Source organism: Homalodisca vitripennis, chromosome 4 (assembly GCF_021130785.1).
Source record: "Homalodisca vitripennis isolate AUS2020 chromosome 4, UT_GWSS_2.1, whole genome shotgun sequence".
NCBI classification, from domain to species: Eukaryota; Metazoa; Arthropoda; class Insecta; order Hemiptera; family Cicadellidae; genus Homalodisca; species Homalodisca vitripennis.
In genome coordinates, this window is record NC_060210.1 from 65,004,358 (window position 1) to 65,021,905 (window position 17,548).

The 17,548-nt window shown below is 33.8% G+C and overlaps 1 protein-coding gene across 2 annotated transcripts in view; it reads right to left on the reverse strand.

Moving 5' to 3' along the window:
* The window catches only part of LOC124359415, a 41,905-nt gene that overhangs the window by 16,060 nt on the left and 8,297 nt on the right, over positions 1-17,548 (reverse strand). For both annotated transcript variants that reach the window (XM_046812144.1, XM_046812145.1), the window contains exons 2-3: positions 4,422-4,625; positions 1,943-2,101 (exon numbers count right to left, since the gene is read on the reverse strand). In XM_046812144.1, the coding sequence (XP_046668100.1) occupies positions 1,943-2,101; positions 4,422-4,625 (363 nt within the window). The remainder of the gene's footprint in view (positions 1-1,942; positions 2,102-4,421; positions 4,626-17,548) is intronic.

The following is a 17,548-nucleotide window of genomic DNA, read 5'->3' on the forward strand; positions in this document are numbered from 1 at the left end:
GTGACCATATCAAAACATAAAATCACTTTCTTTGTGGGAAGCAATCGTTCATAGACTAACCGAGGCCTCGGCTACGGAGCAGTAAGCGGTGGGCACTGAATTGAGCAGCGACTTCAAGTTCAATATTTGTATTACACACATGGAGGACACTCGACACTAGCCATGACAGACATAAGCGACAAGATGGTACCACACGATAGCGCTTATGCATCGTCAATTCTACTAGACATTAAATGTTTCTCCTGTCACTCAACCCTCAGCTCATTCTATCATTGCTATGCAACAGAATACAAACACCCCCGTCTCGGTGTCACTTGTTAAAAATCCAACTGATATTCTGGTATACTCAAAAGACGGGTTGCACCTCTTATCACACCACCAAACATATTATTCAATGAACCGAACTCTTAAGCCTGTTTATAGGATGAACACTGTACATTTTAGGCTTGTGAACACACGAAAATACTATTTTCACTCCAGAATAAAAGTTGGATAACTTCGTCCAGGGACTCCACTTAGACGACTCAATAATAATTAAGTACAAAAAATCCCGTTTGTATTGCAGAGACTACCGCTTAGTGCCGAAATCCAGAACGATCGGTCGGTGTACTTTAATTGTCCGATGCTTGGATACATGTTTTTTATGGAGAGGGGGAGGGAGGCTTACACCAGCAAAGAAGTAAAACAAACCAAGATAAACTATAACCTTGGATCAACCAGTATCAGATGGAGCTCACGAACATATGACAATCTTCATTCATAATTTCACAAACAAAATAACGTAAAATACAATGTTTCCAGATTAATTGAAGGAGCTTTATTTAAGTTATAAGTTCTTGGAGACAGAAAGATTGTTTTTGAAATTTTCCCTGTTCATTGAATTCCCGGTTTCCCCAATTGGGCAGCCACCCTGTATATATACCTAGAACAATCTGGATTCATTAAATAACAACTACGATATATTCAAAAAAGTTGCTGGTTTTGAGACATAGACTTATAGCTACTTCCCTAAAATAAAAGCTTATACTGTACTTCACAATGAAACACTTGTGACAAGCTTGTGGCAAAAAACGCAAGACAAAGCAAAGTTGAAGCAATGTCAAAGCAACACTTAGATTTTTTTAACAGGACCGCCATAAATACATTTCACAAGGTCAGACAGTTAACAAGGAATAATATTTTGATATCCTAAGGAGGCTATGAAATGCAATGCAAGGGAAATGGCCTGAACTGTGGTTAAGTTGTGATTTGATTCTGCACTACAACAATACACCAACGTATTCATGTCTTATACAGCAATGCTTATGGAAACATAATCATATAGCTTCTATAGCCTTCTAATAGTTCTGATATAGCTCCATGTGATTTCTGGCTGTTACTGAAGCACAAAATTTTTCTGAAAGGGAAGAGAAGAACATAAAAAAAGTCAGGAAAATTTTATGAGGTATCTGTTAGCTTACGACGGTAGAGTTTTGTGGAGAGAAATACTTTGGAGGAGACTGGATCACGGTTGCCCGTACAATGAATCCTGTTCTTGCCAAATAAAGTTTGGATATTTTTCAGACAAATCTTCTATATAATGTTTTTCTTAATGATATTTAAGTTGCTACTTACATCTTAGAATACAACAACAACAAAATTAAAATGCCATCACTAGAGTGAAAAAATAGTAATTTAATGTGTAACTTTAGAGTTTTTTGTTTACATTACCACTGTAACCTCCCCAGGAATCTACATTTTGTTGCAAAAAACTATGCAATAATACATTATGTGAACAAGGCATGTACATTATATAAGTATTTCTTTGATTATTTTTTGAAAAAAAGGACTATAAAGGACTGAAAATTTTGATTTTTTGACCTTTTAAATTTTTACAAGGTCACCAGGTCTAAGGTTAAATACTTCCAAAGTTATAACAAATCTGTTAAGCAAAGACACCTACCTCAAAGAACTTGGCTGCCTCCATAAGAGGATTGAGGTTTTCTTCAGTGACACTGGTCTCGCCGCAGTACATGAACTCTATCAGTGACTTCAGCACACAAAACTTCATGTCCTTCAACACTATCAGAGGGTGGTTTCCCAGCTGTCTCTGTAGAACTGACTGGGAACAAGAAAAAATACCAAAAAAACCTTAGCAAAATACGTAATTCTATGGAAATATAAATTTCAAACATGTGGTTAAATTTAAACTTTATATACTGATTTTATATTCCTTAGAGTATAATATATTAACTAATTATTAGAGGAGGGAATATTTTTTAATAAGCTTGTTTACTTATATCACACAAAAATTTAAATTTAAAATATTACTATATTTTAATTTAATTTTAACCCTTATAACGTCAGTATATCTTTTCACGACTTCCAGCAAACGGCACAATATTAAAAAAAAAATTTTAATGTGTAAAGTTCATTTTTATTTTTACTTTCTATAATTATGGTAAGTATAAAAAAGTAAAAATTTTAAAATTATAAAGTCACTGTACTCAGGATCGTCAATGTTACGAGACATGTTATTTATCACTAATAATGAACACGGTACTTTGGGATTATACCGACCACACCCAGACATGAATCGTTATTTGACATTTTGCTTCTACTGATTACTAGATGAGCGTAGAACAATATTTCGTCAATATAAAACAGGAATTGTCTTATCGCAAACCCCTCCCCATCCTCAGACAGAGGTCAAAGTCGAGCGGTCTAGTAGATAACGTGATTGCAGAGTCTCGCCGCCCGTTCAGCTGGTGCGTCGTTTGGTTGTACTTCCGTGTTCTACCTCTACATTTCTCCAAACACAAAAATTCAATAAAAACAAACATGATCAAACTAAAACTAAACTCTTTATTGAAAAAACACTCAAAACTTGTTTTTATTCTTGATCATACTCCGCCACCCAAAATGCGAGTGCCATGCCTTCTCGCTGATGTCAACGAAAGAAAAACATCCCTCGAGATAGTACCTATCAGTAAAATATCAAATTCTAGAGGATCTGATCAGAAATATAAATTGAATTGTAATGGAAAGGCAATTATGTACCCCGCAAATCATGTGATGCCGCGTGGACTGTCGTAATCGGGATTCTCGAGAAAGATAAGATAACAGCGACAACAATACCGATCACAATGCCTGGAAATGCTTGTAAGTTTGTAATTTTGTAATTAAAGAGTTGTTTTTTCGTTCTATCATGTTTGTTTAGCTATAAATTTATATTTTTGTGTTCTTCATACTGGTGTGGTCGGTATAATCCCGAAGTACCTGAACACTAAATAGGTGACACTAAACAATAAAATGACACTAAAAACACTAAATGAATACTAAAACTAAGATATCAATACTTTTAACAAATAAATAAAAACCATATAAACAGAAAACATGACGAAGGAAACCGACTCAGCGATGGTTAGAGACGCACTACCTGAAGCCAAACTGCAAACAAAAGCGCGCGCGCTGTACGGCGTCTGTACCGTGTGGCGGGGAGAGTGTCTAGACACCGCGTCTATTGTTTCACACAATGTAACGCGACAGCTATATTTTGACGCTTGACATAGGTCAATAACCCACACACATGGTTGACGCATACCGTTAGTGACATTGATCTTAAATTTGCTGTAGACGCAGTTTTGTGTCGATGCGCCGTACCGCGTCTTTGCCGTTTGGAGATAGTTTGTCTATGCGCCATACGGCGTCTGTGACGTTATAAGGGTTAAACAATTCCTTGTTAAGAATAGAGAAAAATGTATGACAAATTTTGAGATAAGCACACATGTACTATAGAGCAGAGTTTTTATGATTATTTAATAAATTGTGTATGTTTTATTAATTATCAATATTTAAATTTAAAACCCAAATTTACATGATAGAATTATTAGAAATAGTTCCATTTTGTTAGTGAATACAATAAAAAAATAAATATTCTTTCACAATATATATAAAAAAATATTAGTTATGTTTTAAAGTACCGACTAAAAAAGTTTAATAAAAAACTAACACATCTTATTGATTGAATTTTGTTTGATTTTAAAGATTATTCATACAGAGCACACGTTTTTAACAGTAAAATAATTACAAACAGCTTTTAATTATTTACAGAAGTTTTATTACACCATTGCTAACGTGGCATTTTTTATTCAGACACTACAGGATATTTATACGCAAAAACACTTATCCGTTCAAAGGTACTCCAATTGAAATTATTTGGAATCATATACTTTTTTATTTAGTACAAAACAACATTTAATTCTTCATAAACACAAAAATTATCCTTCATTTTAATGAAAGACTACCATAAAATCAAACTTTACACTTCCAAAAATTTAAACGTATGGTAAACAATTACAATACTCCAAGTATGTGATATAATACAACATATTTTTACAATAGTACACTTGTAGGTTAAAACAGAAGTCTGAGTACCAAACCTCAAAATATGGACTGCAGGCAGCGAGCACGGAACGATGCACCTTGAGGGTATGAGTGTTGCACATCAGAGTGACATCAACCAGAGACTGATGCTCCAGCAGGTACCCGAGTCTGGTGGCCAAGTGCATTGGATGTTCCTCCCACTGTACCATGAAACGGGTACCTGGGGCGGGCACAGGTGCAGCTGCCGTTATCCCGCTCATCTGTGAACATTATAATACACATTTTAAAGTGAAAAAAGCTAAAATACCAAAAATTGATAATGTCACTTAATAAGGAAGCTCTTATTGTCTTGAGGACAAATTCTAAATTACTACCAACTGAGAATAATTGGCTATTGGTAAAAACAAGTTCATTCAGTGATGCAATTTGTTTGTTTATCTTATCTTTAGTTATTTAAATGGTAACCAACTAATTTAACTTCAAAACCATGTAGTAGTTGAAAAATTTAAAATTACAATTAGCTCATTTTATTATTTGTATAATTAAATTAACTTCACATCATCTTTCTAGATCAATATGTACATTAAGTTAGAAATACGCCACACAAAATGTCATTTACCAGGCTATAATTAGATTGAAAGTAAAATTTCAAAACTATAGCATATTTTTTTGTCCAGAAGTTCTGTAGACAGATAGACGGACAGACAATCATTAGAAAAGAAAATTTAAATCCCCCAGCAGCAAAAGAAAAATTATAAGCGTACTGAATGATAGACTTCAATGACGCTCAGCCAAATCCCATGGCTGGACGTACATCATATAATTCATTCTTGCCTATGTAGAAATGAAGTCTGATAGAAAATTTATAGTCTACAGATAAAACCCTTCTCAAGATATCTTGCCACACATTCACATTTCAGTTAGTTAAATTAAGTTTCATAGCAGTGTTAAAAACATAGAAGTTTCGGTGAGCTAGGGAGGGCACTATAATGCAAGAGTGCACTGAAATCAAATCTTCACCGAATTTTAACATTGATATTTTACTCTACGAATAAAAATTGCACACATTGAAATCTTACATGATTGTACTCAGTGTGTTTACAAATTTATTTATTCTACTATTTTTTGTTGTCATTGTGGTTACTCATAAGACTGATTTACAAATATTCACTAATGCTCAGCCAAATCCTATGAAATTACATATACCACCATCAAACTCGGTGTTACCTATATAGAAATCAAGCTTCATGCAAAATTTCAAGTCTACAGATTGGTTTATTTTTGAGATATTGTGTGGACAGACAGACTGAAATGACATTTCTCCAGCCCATCGAATGATAGGCTTCGCTAACGCTCAGTCTATGAGGTAAACTTTGTTGAAATATCCGTAAAACTCTACCAGTTCTATAAGTAACATAAATGTCAGTATCTGCTACTATAATCTCACTAATATTATAAATGCGAAAGTTTTAATGTTTGGATATTTGGATGTTTAAAGGTTTGTCCTTGAATCACGCTGAAACTGCTATACGGATTGTGTTGAAATTTGGAACAGGTATAGCTTTTGGTCTGAATTTACATTTAGAGTGCTTTTTACCACCCATAACACATTCATTTCACCAAATAAAGTCGAATTGAAATTGAAAAATTAGTTTGTTTACATTTGAATGTTATGATAAGAACAAAACGTATTTTGACAGCTGTTGACAGCTATAGTTCAACAAACTTTCTGAAACATCTGTTTACATTTGAATTTTATCAATAACTAGCTGTTTCCCGCGGCTTCGCACGCGTCTCTTAAGCTTTGCCCGTATATTTCTTTGCCTTCAAATAGTGTTTGGATATTTTAATATACGTAACTACTGTGTTGTAATTGCAGTTTATAATGTGCAGGCGCTTTGATAACTTTTATATCTTGCAGTACAGCCTGGTGGTTAGTTACATCAATGGGCATTGCGTATAAACCTTCTACATAGAAAAATACAAATTTTCATAGTGATCGGTCCAATAGTTTCTGAGTCTATAAAGGACAAACACACAAACATTCATTTTTATATATTATGATTGCAGAAACAGTTTAAACAAAATTTGTCGTTTCTCTTAAGCTTACTCTATGCTTTAAAACTATAAGTGTAAAGAAATTTATATATAAATATATTTTTTGTCGCATTATATATGTTTACAAAGAACAGCTGATTAAAAATTTGAAAAGACTCTTTCACTTAATAACATATGTTTGCTGCAATGCATTTCTTACGGGTATTTCTGTAACCAGTGGGGCGGAATCCTGAATCGGGAAAGGGATAAAAAGTATCCTATAACCTTCTACAGATCAAGACGAACAAATTAAAAAAAAAATTAGGCGAATCCGTCCAGCCGTTTGTGAGTGATGCTGTTACACACACGAACAGTTTCATTTTTATATTATAGGATAAGTAAACAGTGCTTGATCGGTAGTGTAATGCAGATAGTAAATGAAACATTAATATACAAATTTTACTCCAGATTGCACCAGTGACGAATTAAAATCATCTAATGCATTAAATACTGTTATAAAACTAACCTTAATGAACAAAGATATGAATATTTCACATAAGTTACTTTAAACTGGTGGGCTTCCTTGACACTATGATATTACAGTTTAACAATGGCTTACGGAAAAACAGAGAAATGAATACTAACATACCTTAACGATTCATTCTTTCCCTGGCTACAGTCCAAAAAACAAGTGTAACGCAAAACTTTAATAACGATTATTTTGAAATGTTGCATAACCTTAATAAGGATTTCCCCCTTATACCGGAAGTACATAAGAAGAAGGTAGGACTTCCCCCTAGGTCGTAATAGGCTTTTCAGTCCTAGCAAACTCAACTATGTCAACACGATTTTGACCAAAGTAGATTTCCGAGAACTAGATAATCGAACGTATATAAAATTTGATAGAGGCAATATGGCAAGCTAAACTGTGACATAGTAGGTAAGTGAATTTAAATGGTCTTAAGTAGGCACTATTTAACCGAAGTAGGCATTTCGGTCCTACGTAAATATATATATATATATTTCTTCTTTATCAGAACAACAAGGCAAACTCTACTATAGTACTGGAAATATCTTAGACCTGAAATATATGACAAGGACTGGAAATATACGCTCTTTGACCGAAGTAAGTTTCCGAGACCTGTGTGATCTGAGATTTGTGTTTTCTTGATCGGGATGACAAGGCAGATTCAGCTGTGACGTTATGTATATAATTAATTAGAACCAGAAATGCTCCTACACATGCCAAACATGATATAATAATTAAGTTAAACTCTGATACTATTTACCACGAACTTAAATAATATCTACCTGATGTATGTCTACTTACGTTTTAAAATTTGTATAGGAGTCCCATTATATTACATCATAATTGCTTTTACTAAGTAATATAAGGACTTTGGTTCTAAGATTGCGTGCGAAGCCGCGGGTAACAGCTAGTGTAAATTTTATAAAGCAATTAAAAAAAATTACACTTTGTTGTACGTATTTGTTTTTACATTTAAAGGAAAAACACTATGTATAACGAAACATAAAAATCATGTTGAAAGACAATATCATACCTTTACATGATTAAATTACATTAAAATACAAAACCAATATTTAATACATATTATTGTGAGGCCTTTCGATATCCAAGATACCTTCATCAGACACATCACAAAATAAATACACAAAGTATTTATATTGTGTATTTATTTTGTGATGTGTCTGATGAAGGTATCTTGGATATCGAAAGGCCTCACAATAATATGTATTAAATATTGGTTTTGTATTTTAATGTAATTTAACAGTGACCAATATAAGCTCCATCTACAGCACTTTACATGATTGTTGAAATGCCAACACCAGGTAACAAACCTAGCACTGCTGAACTATTATTTGTATTGAATGCATTACTGGACTATTGAGTAATTTCAGATTATGTGGTCAAGTTGAGAAGGTTTACAACATTAACATGAACGTTGTACTGTTCGACTTAATATCGATTAATGAAAGATCAACACAGTCAAAGGTCCTGGGAGTGAAGCACAGAACACACCTGTTCACACCAGTACACCTGACTGATCTTTATGCAAAGTTGAAGTTTACAATCGGGTAACTATCAAACAACTTCAATATATAAGCGAGTAGCAGACCTGCTAGTATATGTGACCAAATACTATTTTCTATTTTTATACCAGTGTTTCTATTTTTATGTAAAGATTGTACAGTTATATTTGTATGACTGAAAGATGTTTTTTACTTTGTTATTTTATGGTTAAATGGAAACAAATATACATACATTATATTCTATTTATTGTACATTGTACCAATTACACAGTAGTGAGTAAAATTAGATCAAATATTTTAAATCTATGCTAGAAGTTGCATATTAAAAAAAAAAAAAAAAACATTTGATGCATTTTCAAATAATTCCATCTTTAATTCTATTATTTTATTTAGTTTATTTTAGATTACAATAATGAAATAGTAATAACATCAATGCAAAATACAAAATACAAATGCCTTTGATCTCTAATAACACTAATAAGATAGACAAACTCCCCCCTACTTCTGCTAAACTCCGAGACAAAAATGAAAGCATAGAAGAATTTTTTAATAAAAATCTAGCCAGTAAAATCACATCTAACCAAAATCAGCCTGGGAAAAACCCGTCAAGATCCAACAATAAAACTCTCGACTAATGCAACAACAGGGAGAATCAGACAAACTCCGTCAAAAAAACTGCACAACCAAAGTCAAACTCCAAACTGAAGAACTGTCCAATACTACCGATATATGTCAATTATGACAGTGACTCCAGCAACATTGCAGGATCACCTTTTTTATCACCAAATAAACTTGTTAATGTCCATCCAAACTCTCATTTTTTAGAAGAGAATCATCAAAAAAAGAAAAGATACAAAACAAAAATATTCTGGAACAAAATATTAGTGTAGCACAGCAGAGAGATCCAGGATCATCACACAAAAATATTTTTAAAAATCCATCAAGTCTCCTCATTCTGCATCAAAACACACAAGAAATTTCAAATAAAATTAATAGACTTCAATATCTAGTTCAAAAAATTAAGCCAAACGTACTGATTCTGACAGAGCATGGTCTTAAACGAGACCAAATAGAAAACACCGTAATCACAGGATACTATCTCAAGGCCCACTTCTGTAGAACAGAACATAGGAAAGGTGGGGTTGCTATCTATGTTGACAAAAAACCTTGTGAGGCATACAGAAGAACTTATTGTTGTCCAGTTCTGCAGAGAGATTACGCTTGAGGCTGCTCTGATCAAAATCAGGCTTAAACAATCAGTTATCCACATTCTTGGTACATACAGATCTCCTAACGGAGATTTTGATTTAGCGCTAGAAACAGTGTCTAATATAATCACTAGTACAAGAATAGACTACTATCCTCTGGTCATAATGGGGGACATAAACGTTGACATTTTAAATCCTGACAGAAGAAGTACTTTATTAGATGAGACTCTGGGCCTCTCATAACAGCAAGAGGGTACAACTTCCAGCGACCAGAATTACCCCAACTACACAATCCTCTATCGACTGGATTTGTTCTAATATTGACGACACTGAGAAGCTTGACACAAAGGTTATCCATGCTGGCATCTCAGACCATACTGCCCAAAGCTGTGAGGTCAACTTCGCAGTAATACAGGATAATCCACTCAGAATGAGTCGCTGCCTCAGAAGAAAAAAATCTTCAAGAGCTCAAATGCATACTTGGGGAAGAGAACTGGTCAAACATTCTGCAAACTGAAGATGCTGACGAAGCTTTTGAAAGATTGAGCTCTACTCTACGACTTGCCATGGATGCCAGCATGCCCTCAGAGGAAATTTAAAAACACGCCATAAACTAAAACCTAAATATTTTGCTGACCAAGAAGCCAATAGACTAAAGGACAGATACCTGATAGCCCTTAGTAAATATGAAATGACAGGATCTATTGATGGACAAGGAAGAGTCAATAAGATGTAAAAAAAACTATGACCTACGACTGAAACTCCTCAGAAAACAAGCTGCATCAGACCACATTGCCCGTGCCGACAATAAATCCAAGGCTATGTGGGAAGTTATAAACACAACATGGTCCAAGAAAGGAAAGTCAGTGAACGAAATAAAGCTAGAAGTTAATGGAAAAATCATTGACAACTCTGTAGAAGTAGCAGACCATCTAAACTCTCACTTTTTACACATAGCTGAAAAAAAACGTTAGAAAAAAATAATGGAATAATAAGAACTTTTTTTACCAACTGTACAGCCAACACTTCAACAGCTCATAAACCTTCGAGAAACAAAATGAAAATGAAGTCAGAACAATCATTAACAACCTCAAATCAAAAAACTCATCAGGTTTAGATGAGATTTCTTCAAAAATACTCAAAATTTTGCCCTGAAGAACTTGCACTGCCCCTCGTCGACATATTCAATAAGTCTTTCAGAAGTGGTAAATTTCCTTCAGCTCTAAAACTATCAAAAGTGTATCCAAAATATAAAAATGGAAGCTACTTAGATCCCAGTAATTATAGACCTATCTCTCTTGTATCCACTTTCTCAAAACTGTGCGAAAGAATTGTTCTCAGAAAGGCTACTGGACCACTGCGAAAAACATAATCTAACTGACAAACTGTCAACATGGCTTTACTAAAGGCAGGTCTAACCACCACTGCAATAATAAAAATGGTAGAGTCTCTTATAGATAGTATTGAAGAAGGGAATTTAACTACTGGAATTTTCCTAGACTTTAGTTTAAAGCGTTTGACTGTCTTAGCCATGATCTCATCATCCGGAAACTGGAAAACTTAGGAGTAGCAGGAACAGCTAAAAATTGGTTCCAAAGTTACCTTGGAGGACGAAAAACAACTGGTTGAGCTAAGCAAAACAGAAAATGGAATATCCAATTATGTAAGATCTAGTCTCCTACCTGTAAACCGAGGTGTCCCCCAAGGATCTGTTCTTGGACCAGTACTCTTCATCCTTTTCACTAACGACTTACCTCAATACATTGGTGATGCATGCTTAACCTTGATGTATGCTGACGACACAACCTTGATGTTTAGTGAAACCTCAACTGAAAATATGGCAATCACATCCTACCTATCCCTCAACATGACCTATCAGTACTGTCATAACAATGACTTAGCAGTAAACACTACCAAAACTGCCCAAATAGCTTTTGGAAGAGATCTGAATGTGTGCCATGTATACCAGATGTTGCAATGAATGACGAAGTCAAGTTTTTGGCATAACTCTGGATAAAAACTTATCCTGGACCTCTCATGTAGACAAACTCTGTGGGAAGTTAAGTTCCAGCCTCTATGCAATTAAAAACATCAAAGCTTCTACTGATGAAACAACTACAAGAGCTGCTTATTTCGCTTTGTTTGAGGCTCACATAAGATATGGTTTAGTAGCATGGGAGAGGAACATCAGCTGGTCAGATTCAAAGGGTTCTCAAAAAACAAAAAAACTGCAGTCAGAAACACTTGCAGGGCTGCAACCACCAAAACAGCTGTAGAGAAGCCTTTAGAACCCATAAGATCCTCACTATCGTATCACTATACATTCAAGAAACTGTGATGCTACGCAGTAAGAGAGGGGCCTACCAAAGCGGGGTGAAGTTCATCAGTACAACCTCAGAGATACTACTTTGTATGACCTTCCAGCCCACCGACTGTCACAGTTTGAAAAGAAGCCTACATACATCGGGAGGAAGCTTCACAACCACCTGCCATCAGAGCTGAGAGACAAAGGAGAGAATGAACTCAAACCAGCACTACACAAATGGCTTGCTGACCGCCCCCTTCTACTCCATAGAAGAATTTTTTCAAAGAGTATTTGACATTTTAAATTTTACAATGTAACCTTTTATATCATAAACAAAACTTTATATTTTGTAAAAAAAAAAAAAAAAACACTTGTAGTGTTTACTATGACGCTAATACTGTTCTCAATGAGCATGTTAATAAAGAATTTTTGTCTATTGTCTATGCTTCTCTTTGGATTTTTCTTAAAGAACTGTTTTTAGTAAAAATATATTTTGTTATCATAAAAAAATTTGTTGATTGTTTATTAAAGACAATAAAAAGGAATACAGCAATAACTATTCGGCAGCCCATTATTAAAAATAAATAACTGGCTGTACGAATTCGCAGTTCTACCTGGCTTTCCAATAATGTTTATAATTAGCTTGGCTTTAAAACAGTTTTACTTAAAAAAATATTTTTAAGTTCAGTAATATCAATATATTTTGTGTAATTCTTGTCCTAGAAATTATTTGGCTCAAGTGGAATTTCAATATAGAAACCTAAAGTATATAAGGGCAAAAGTGTAGGGTAGTAATATGGATTAGCAAAGTGGAAGGGTCTACCTCAGGGTTTGATACCATATAAGTGCAAACCAGTCCTACTGACAAAGAACAAATTATACATTAAATATTTAGCCAACTAGGAGAAATATTATTTCACAAGTTATCAAGAGATATTTTATCATCAGACTATCATTTAATTAATGTTTGTACTAACCATGGCTTAAACAATGAAAACATTGCATGTTTGTATCATGTAAACTGTTCTACAATCTTTTGTGCTGATTGGAGTTTCCTTATCAATTACTGCACAGTTTACAATTCTTTTATTTTCTCTCTCACAAAGCTTCCTTGTTAGCATATTGCTACTTACCAAGTTGTCTTGTGTTTGGTTTTCAGATATTTACAATATTGTATGCCCTTTTATAAGATCATTAACAACAATAATTAATTACAACATTTATATAATAGTATAATCATTTAATATAATCCACTGATATAAGATATATTTAAAATAATTATAGTATGCTCCACATAAATATTGAAGTAAAACAGATTTTTATTATCATAGTTTTACTTACCATCAGTAATAAAAAACAGCTTTAAAAATAAATTATAATTTCTTTTAATACCCATGCTTATTATATTTTCTTTGTTATGATAGCAGAAGTTTATTTTACTGAAAATAATTTCCCATTACTGATTATGTCTAGCAAACTAACAGTAACTGGCAAATTTATAGCACTGACTATGCCATAATCAAACTAACATCTATATTTAGTGTTGACCATGGATAAATGATGACCATCTATCTCACAGTAACTGTTCATTAATCCATCCACATGAGGTAAAAAGTTCAAAACTATGATTTTTATGGGATTTCTAAGTTTCATTATTGTAATGCATATTTCACAGATTAATATGGTTTTTAAAATTAAAATATTTTATATAAGATAAAAATATTTTTTATAAATCTAATTAGGCTACACAGTAAATTATAACATTTGCACAAAATAAAATATGAAAATATTCACAGTATTGCTTTTTACAACGTTAACAACTGTTACTCTTCTAGAATGATTAATAACTTAATGAATTAAGGTGACATTTGTAATTTGAAATATAACTTTGGGTCAATACAAGTATAATGCTGGAGTAGTCCAGACCAGTCACAGTGGGTATCATGGTTTACAATTTATTCATGATAACGTACTAAATATATGTTCTATAGTAACAGAAGCACTTAATATATGAATGGCCACCTCAATAACCCCCTCCACCAAAATAGTGGCCTAAAAATTTTATCTTTTTCACCAACTCCTTCCCAAATAAACTTCCTAGTAAAAATCACTTGTTAATCTCTAAAGTCAGCCACATTAATTTCTTTCACCTTAACTCATATTCTATAAATAGCCTACTTGCAAATATAGTCCATCACTTCAAACAACTCCACTGAATCAAGCTAACTTCCTTGCATTTTTGTATCAAGTACGTAAGCCGCCAAGTAAATTGGGTTCTATTCCAAAACCCCTTTTCCTGGAGTTTAATTGTTATCTTTGTTTCTTCATAATTCCAAAGAAGTGAAGAAGACATCAAATTTTGAGCCATCTCTCAACCTTCACCAAATCATCCAACCAACTCACAATTCTGTGAATTTGTGATTCATTGGATTCGGTCGCAACAATCATGTCTACACAGGTTCCAGCAGATTTATCATTTTCCTCAATTCTGACCCACAAGACCTTGTGCTTGAACAAAAACAAGTTGAATCACATCAGTTAGTATTTGTTAAGGACAATAGGAATTTGGACATTTGCCATCATTATACAAAAAGTTCAGAATCAGGTAAGAAAAAGAAATCTCTAAACTTGAAAAACTCAGACCAACCACAGATTTTCCTCAACAAAAACACAGATACAGTACTCTAGAAACTGTCATCTAGAGTACTATGTCGAACAGGAATCGAGTGACTGTTTCCGAATTATCTGAGGATCGGGGTGACTGATTTCAGTGTGAAGCCAGTCTCTTACTTAACAAAACTGCTCACATAAAACCCAATCTTAATAAGGAGGAAATCAGGACTGTATCGGGCTTGGAAAAGATGACACAGTAAAGATATTACCACTCAACAAAGGAATCGCCACTGTTGTACCAGACACAGTAATATACAACGAAAAAATTACGTTAACTTTGCTGGCAAATATACAGGGTGGCACAAAAGTCACTGGACAGTTGGTTAAAAGAAGAAAAAAATAATAGCATAATCATTTGGCGTACTTGGACCACATTTTTTAGAAGGAACAGTGACAGGAGATAAATATTTGGATATGCTTCAGAATTACGCGCTACCAGGACTCATGACGTTTGCAGAAAACCTCCAAGAACTTTACTTTCAACAAGATGGTGCTCTACCACATTACGCCACTGCCGTTCGCGATTATTTAAATGAACGTTTCCAAAGAAAAGTTATTGGTCGAAGGGCAGATATTAACATGCCCCCACGTTCACCAGATATCACACCAATGGATTTTTTCCTATGGGGAGTAGTCAAGGACTCTGTTTATTCTCGAAAGCATCATAATATTGATGAACTGAAAGACTACATACATGACGCATTTTATGACTTGGACAATGATCCTACATTATGCTGTAGAGTATGTAACAGTATTCCAGAAAGACTTCAAAGATGTATTAATGAAGACGGAAAACAATTTGAATATAAAAAATAATTGTAAGTATTGTTTGTAATAAAAAATAATTTCAAATAAATCTAGTCTTGTTTTAACCAACACTGTCCAGTGACTTTTGCGCCACCCTGTACTAACCTAAATAAAGATTCAATTGACGCATCTGATTGCAAAATAGATAGCACTCTTCATAAACATAAATTCACATTTATCTGACAAATTCAGATAAAAATTAACTCATTCCACACTCCAACACAAGCACAGCCTTCCTAAAGTCCTCACCTAGCATTCCTCTCCAACCAATAATCAGTTCCTGGAATTAACAGTGTAGGGAAATATCTACAGTGAAAGGTTTAAGCTGGGATGAAAATTATCTTAGTAAAATAAAATTGCTACAAGCTCTTCAGAATCTTTAGCAGAAACATTTGTCCTGTAGCATTTATTAATAGCATTAATGTTCAGCGGTTAATCCAATAATACTTATAAAAAAACACTCTTAAGTTCTCTAATATTTTATCCTCCAAAACCAAAATTTACTTGAGTAAAAATGCTGCAGCTATAATATTTAGAACCTTAATAATTAAAAGATGTGATTTTTGTGAAGAAGTTTTGTTAAAAACAATGTAGTTATAGAATTCTTTAACATACAATTTTTTTTAGTTTATTGTAAAAATATACATACAAAAATGAAAATTCTTCTCTCAATATCAAATACGAAAAATTAAATAGTATAGTGATTGTTTTATAAAACAAGTTACTTTTAAAATCAGTTTATCTTTAGACCCTAGTGAACAAATCTCACTAAATCTGCAGCCTTCTTTGTTTTGTAAATACCAATGTTTAAACCATATTTAAATGAATTCCTGGTAATTAGATGCTTAAATTGTACTTTTACAGATGTCTGTAATTCCAAATAATACCTGACTATAACAGCCTTCAGAGGGTTTCATAATTAAGGGTACAATGTTCGCACTGGTGTCAGGCACGGTCCACCTGCACTGCTGTCATAGCAACAGCATGGGTGTTCGTTGGACACTACTCTCGCATCGTGTGCAACCCGCTTGCACCATTTACTACCAGAGGAAACTGTAATAAATTGAATATTGTTTTAATACATTTGACCATTTCCCCCCATCTTTTCTCATATGGGTTTTGGACCTCCAATAGCAGGTTTAACAATTAATAATTAATTTTCAAAATTTCAGTTTAGCAGTAAAGCGCCAAAAACCAGTACTTTTTCATTTGTACGGACAGAAAACTTGGTTATTGTTTGTAAATAATTTGATTTATATGTCCAGACGCAGAAATAAACAAGCTACATTTTTATTAAATTTTGGCTCTATTAGTTAGTTTGTGGTTAAGGTTTAAAATCAAGTATCTATATTTATGGATCTAAGAGTAGCACTTTCCAACTACAAGGTTTGTCAACCGACAGCGGCGTATTGTGGTGTCTAATATTTTATATTATAGCAACATTGAAAGCAGTAGTTTTAATGCTGAAGTGATTTTCCAAATGCGATATACTTTACGCCTTTAGTCGATCTTTCCCACTAATTTTGCAAGAGCTTTTCTAAACAGCAACAAATTTTCTCGGGTCGTCTCGCAAAATGCCACAAATGCGATCGGAGCTTAAACCTGGATATATTAGCATCCTCACACCACTTGTAGGAAAAACTGACTCTTTTATTAAAAATCTCAAGGACTACATTGAGAAGTCAAAAACTTTGAAAATCGTTTAAAGCTACTTAGCTTTGATGGTGAGTCTGTTCATTAAATGTACCAGTTCCAGAAACACTCAAAATCATTGAATTTCAGCTAGGAAATATCCAACTGTTCAAAAGGTGACATCCAAACCACCACCAACAGAGCAGATGAGTTGCTTGCAAAGGACAGGACCGTTCAGCGGTCCACCCATCCAAGCAGCAACCACCTTTGACATTGCTTGATTCCTTTGTCTTGCAATAGCCGCCATACCCACTACGCTACACTACACCATTGGTACTGTGCAGAAGAACCATAGAACTGTTAGTGCATAGAACCATAGAATTATGCACTTAATGTAACTATTTTGAAATAAGAGGTCAAAATTTACTGTCAAGATGAAGGAATGGCAATGGGATCTCCACTATCTTCC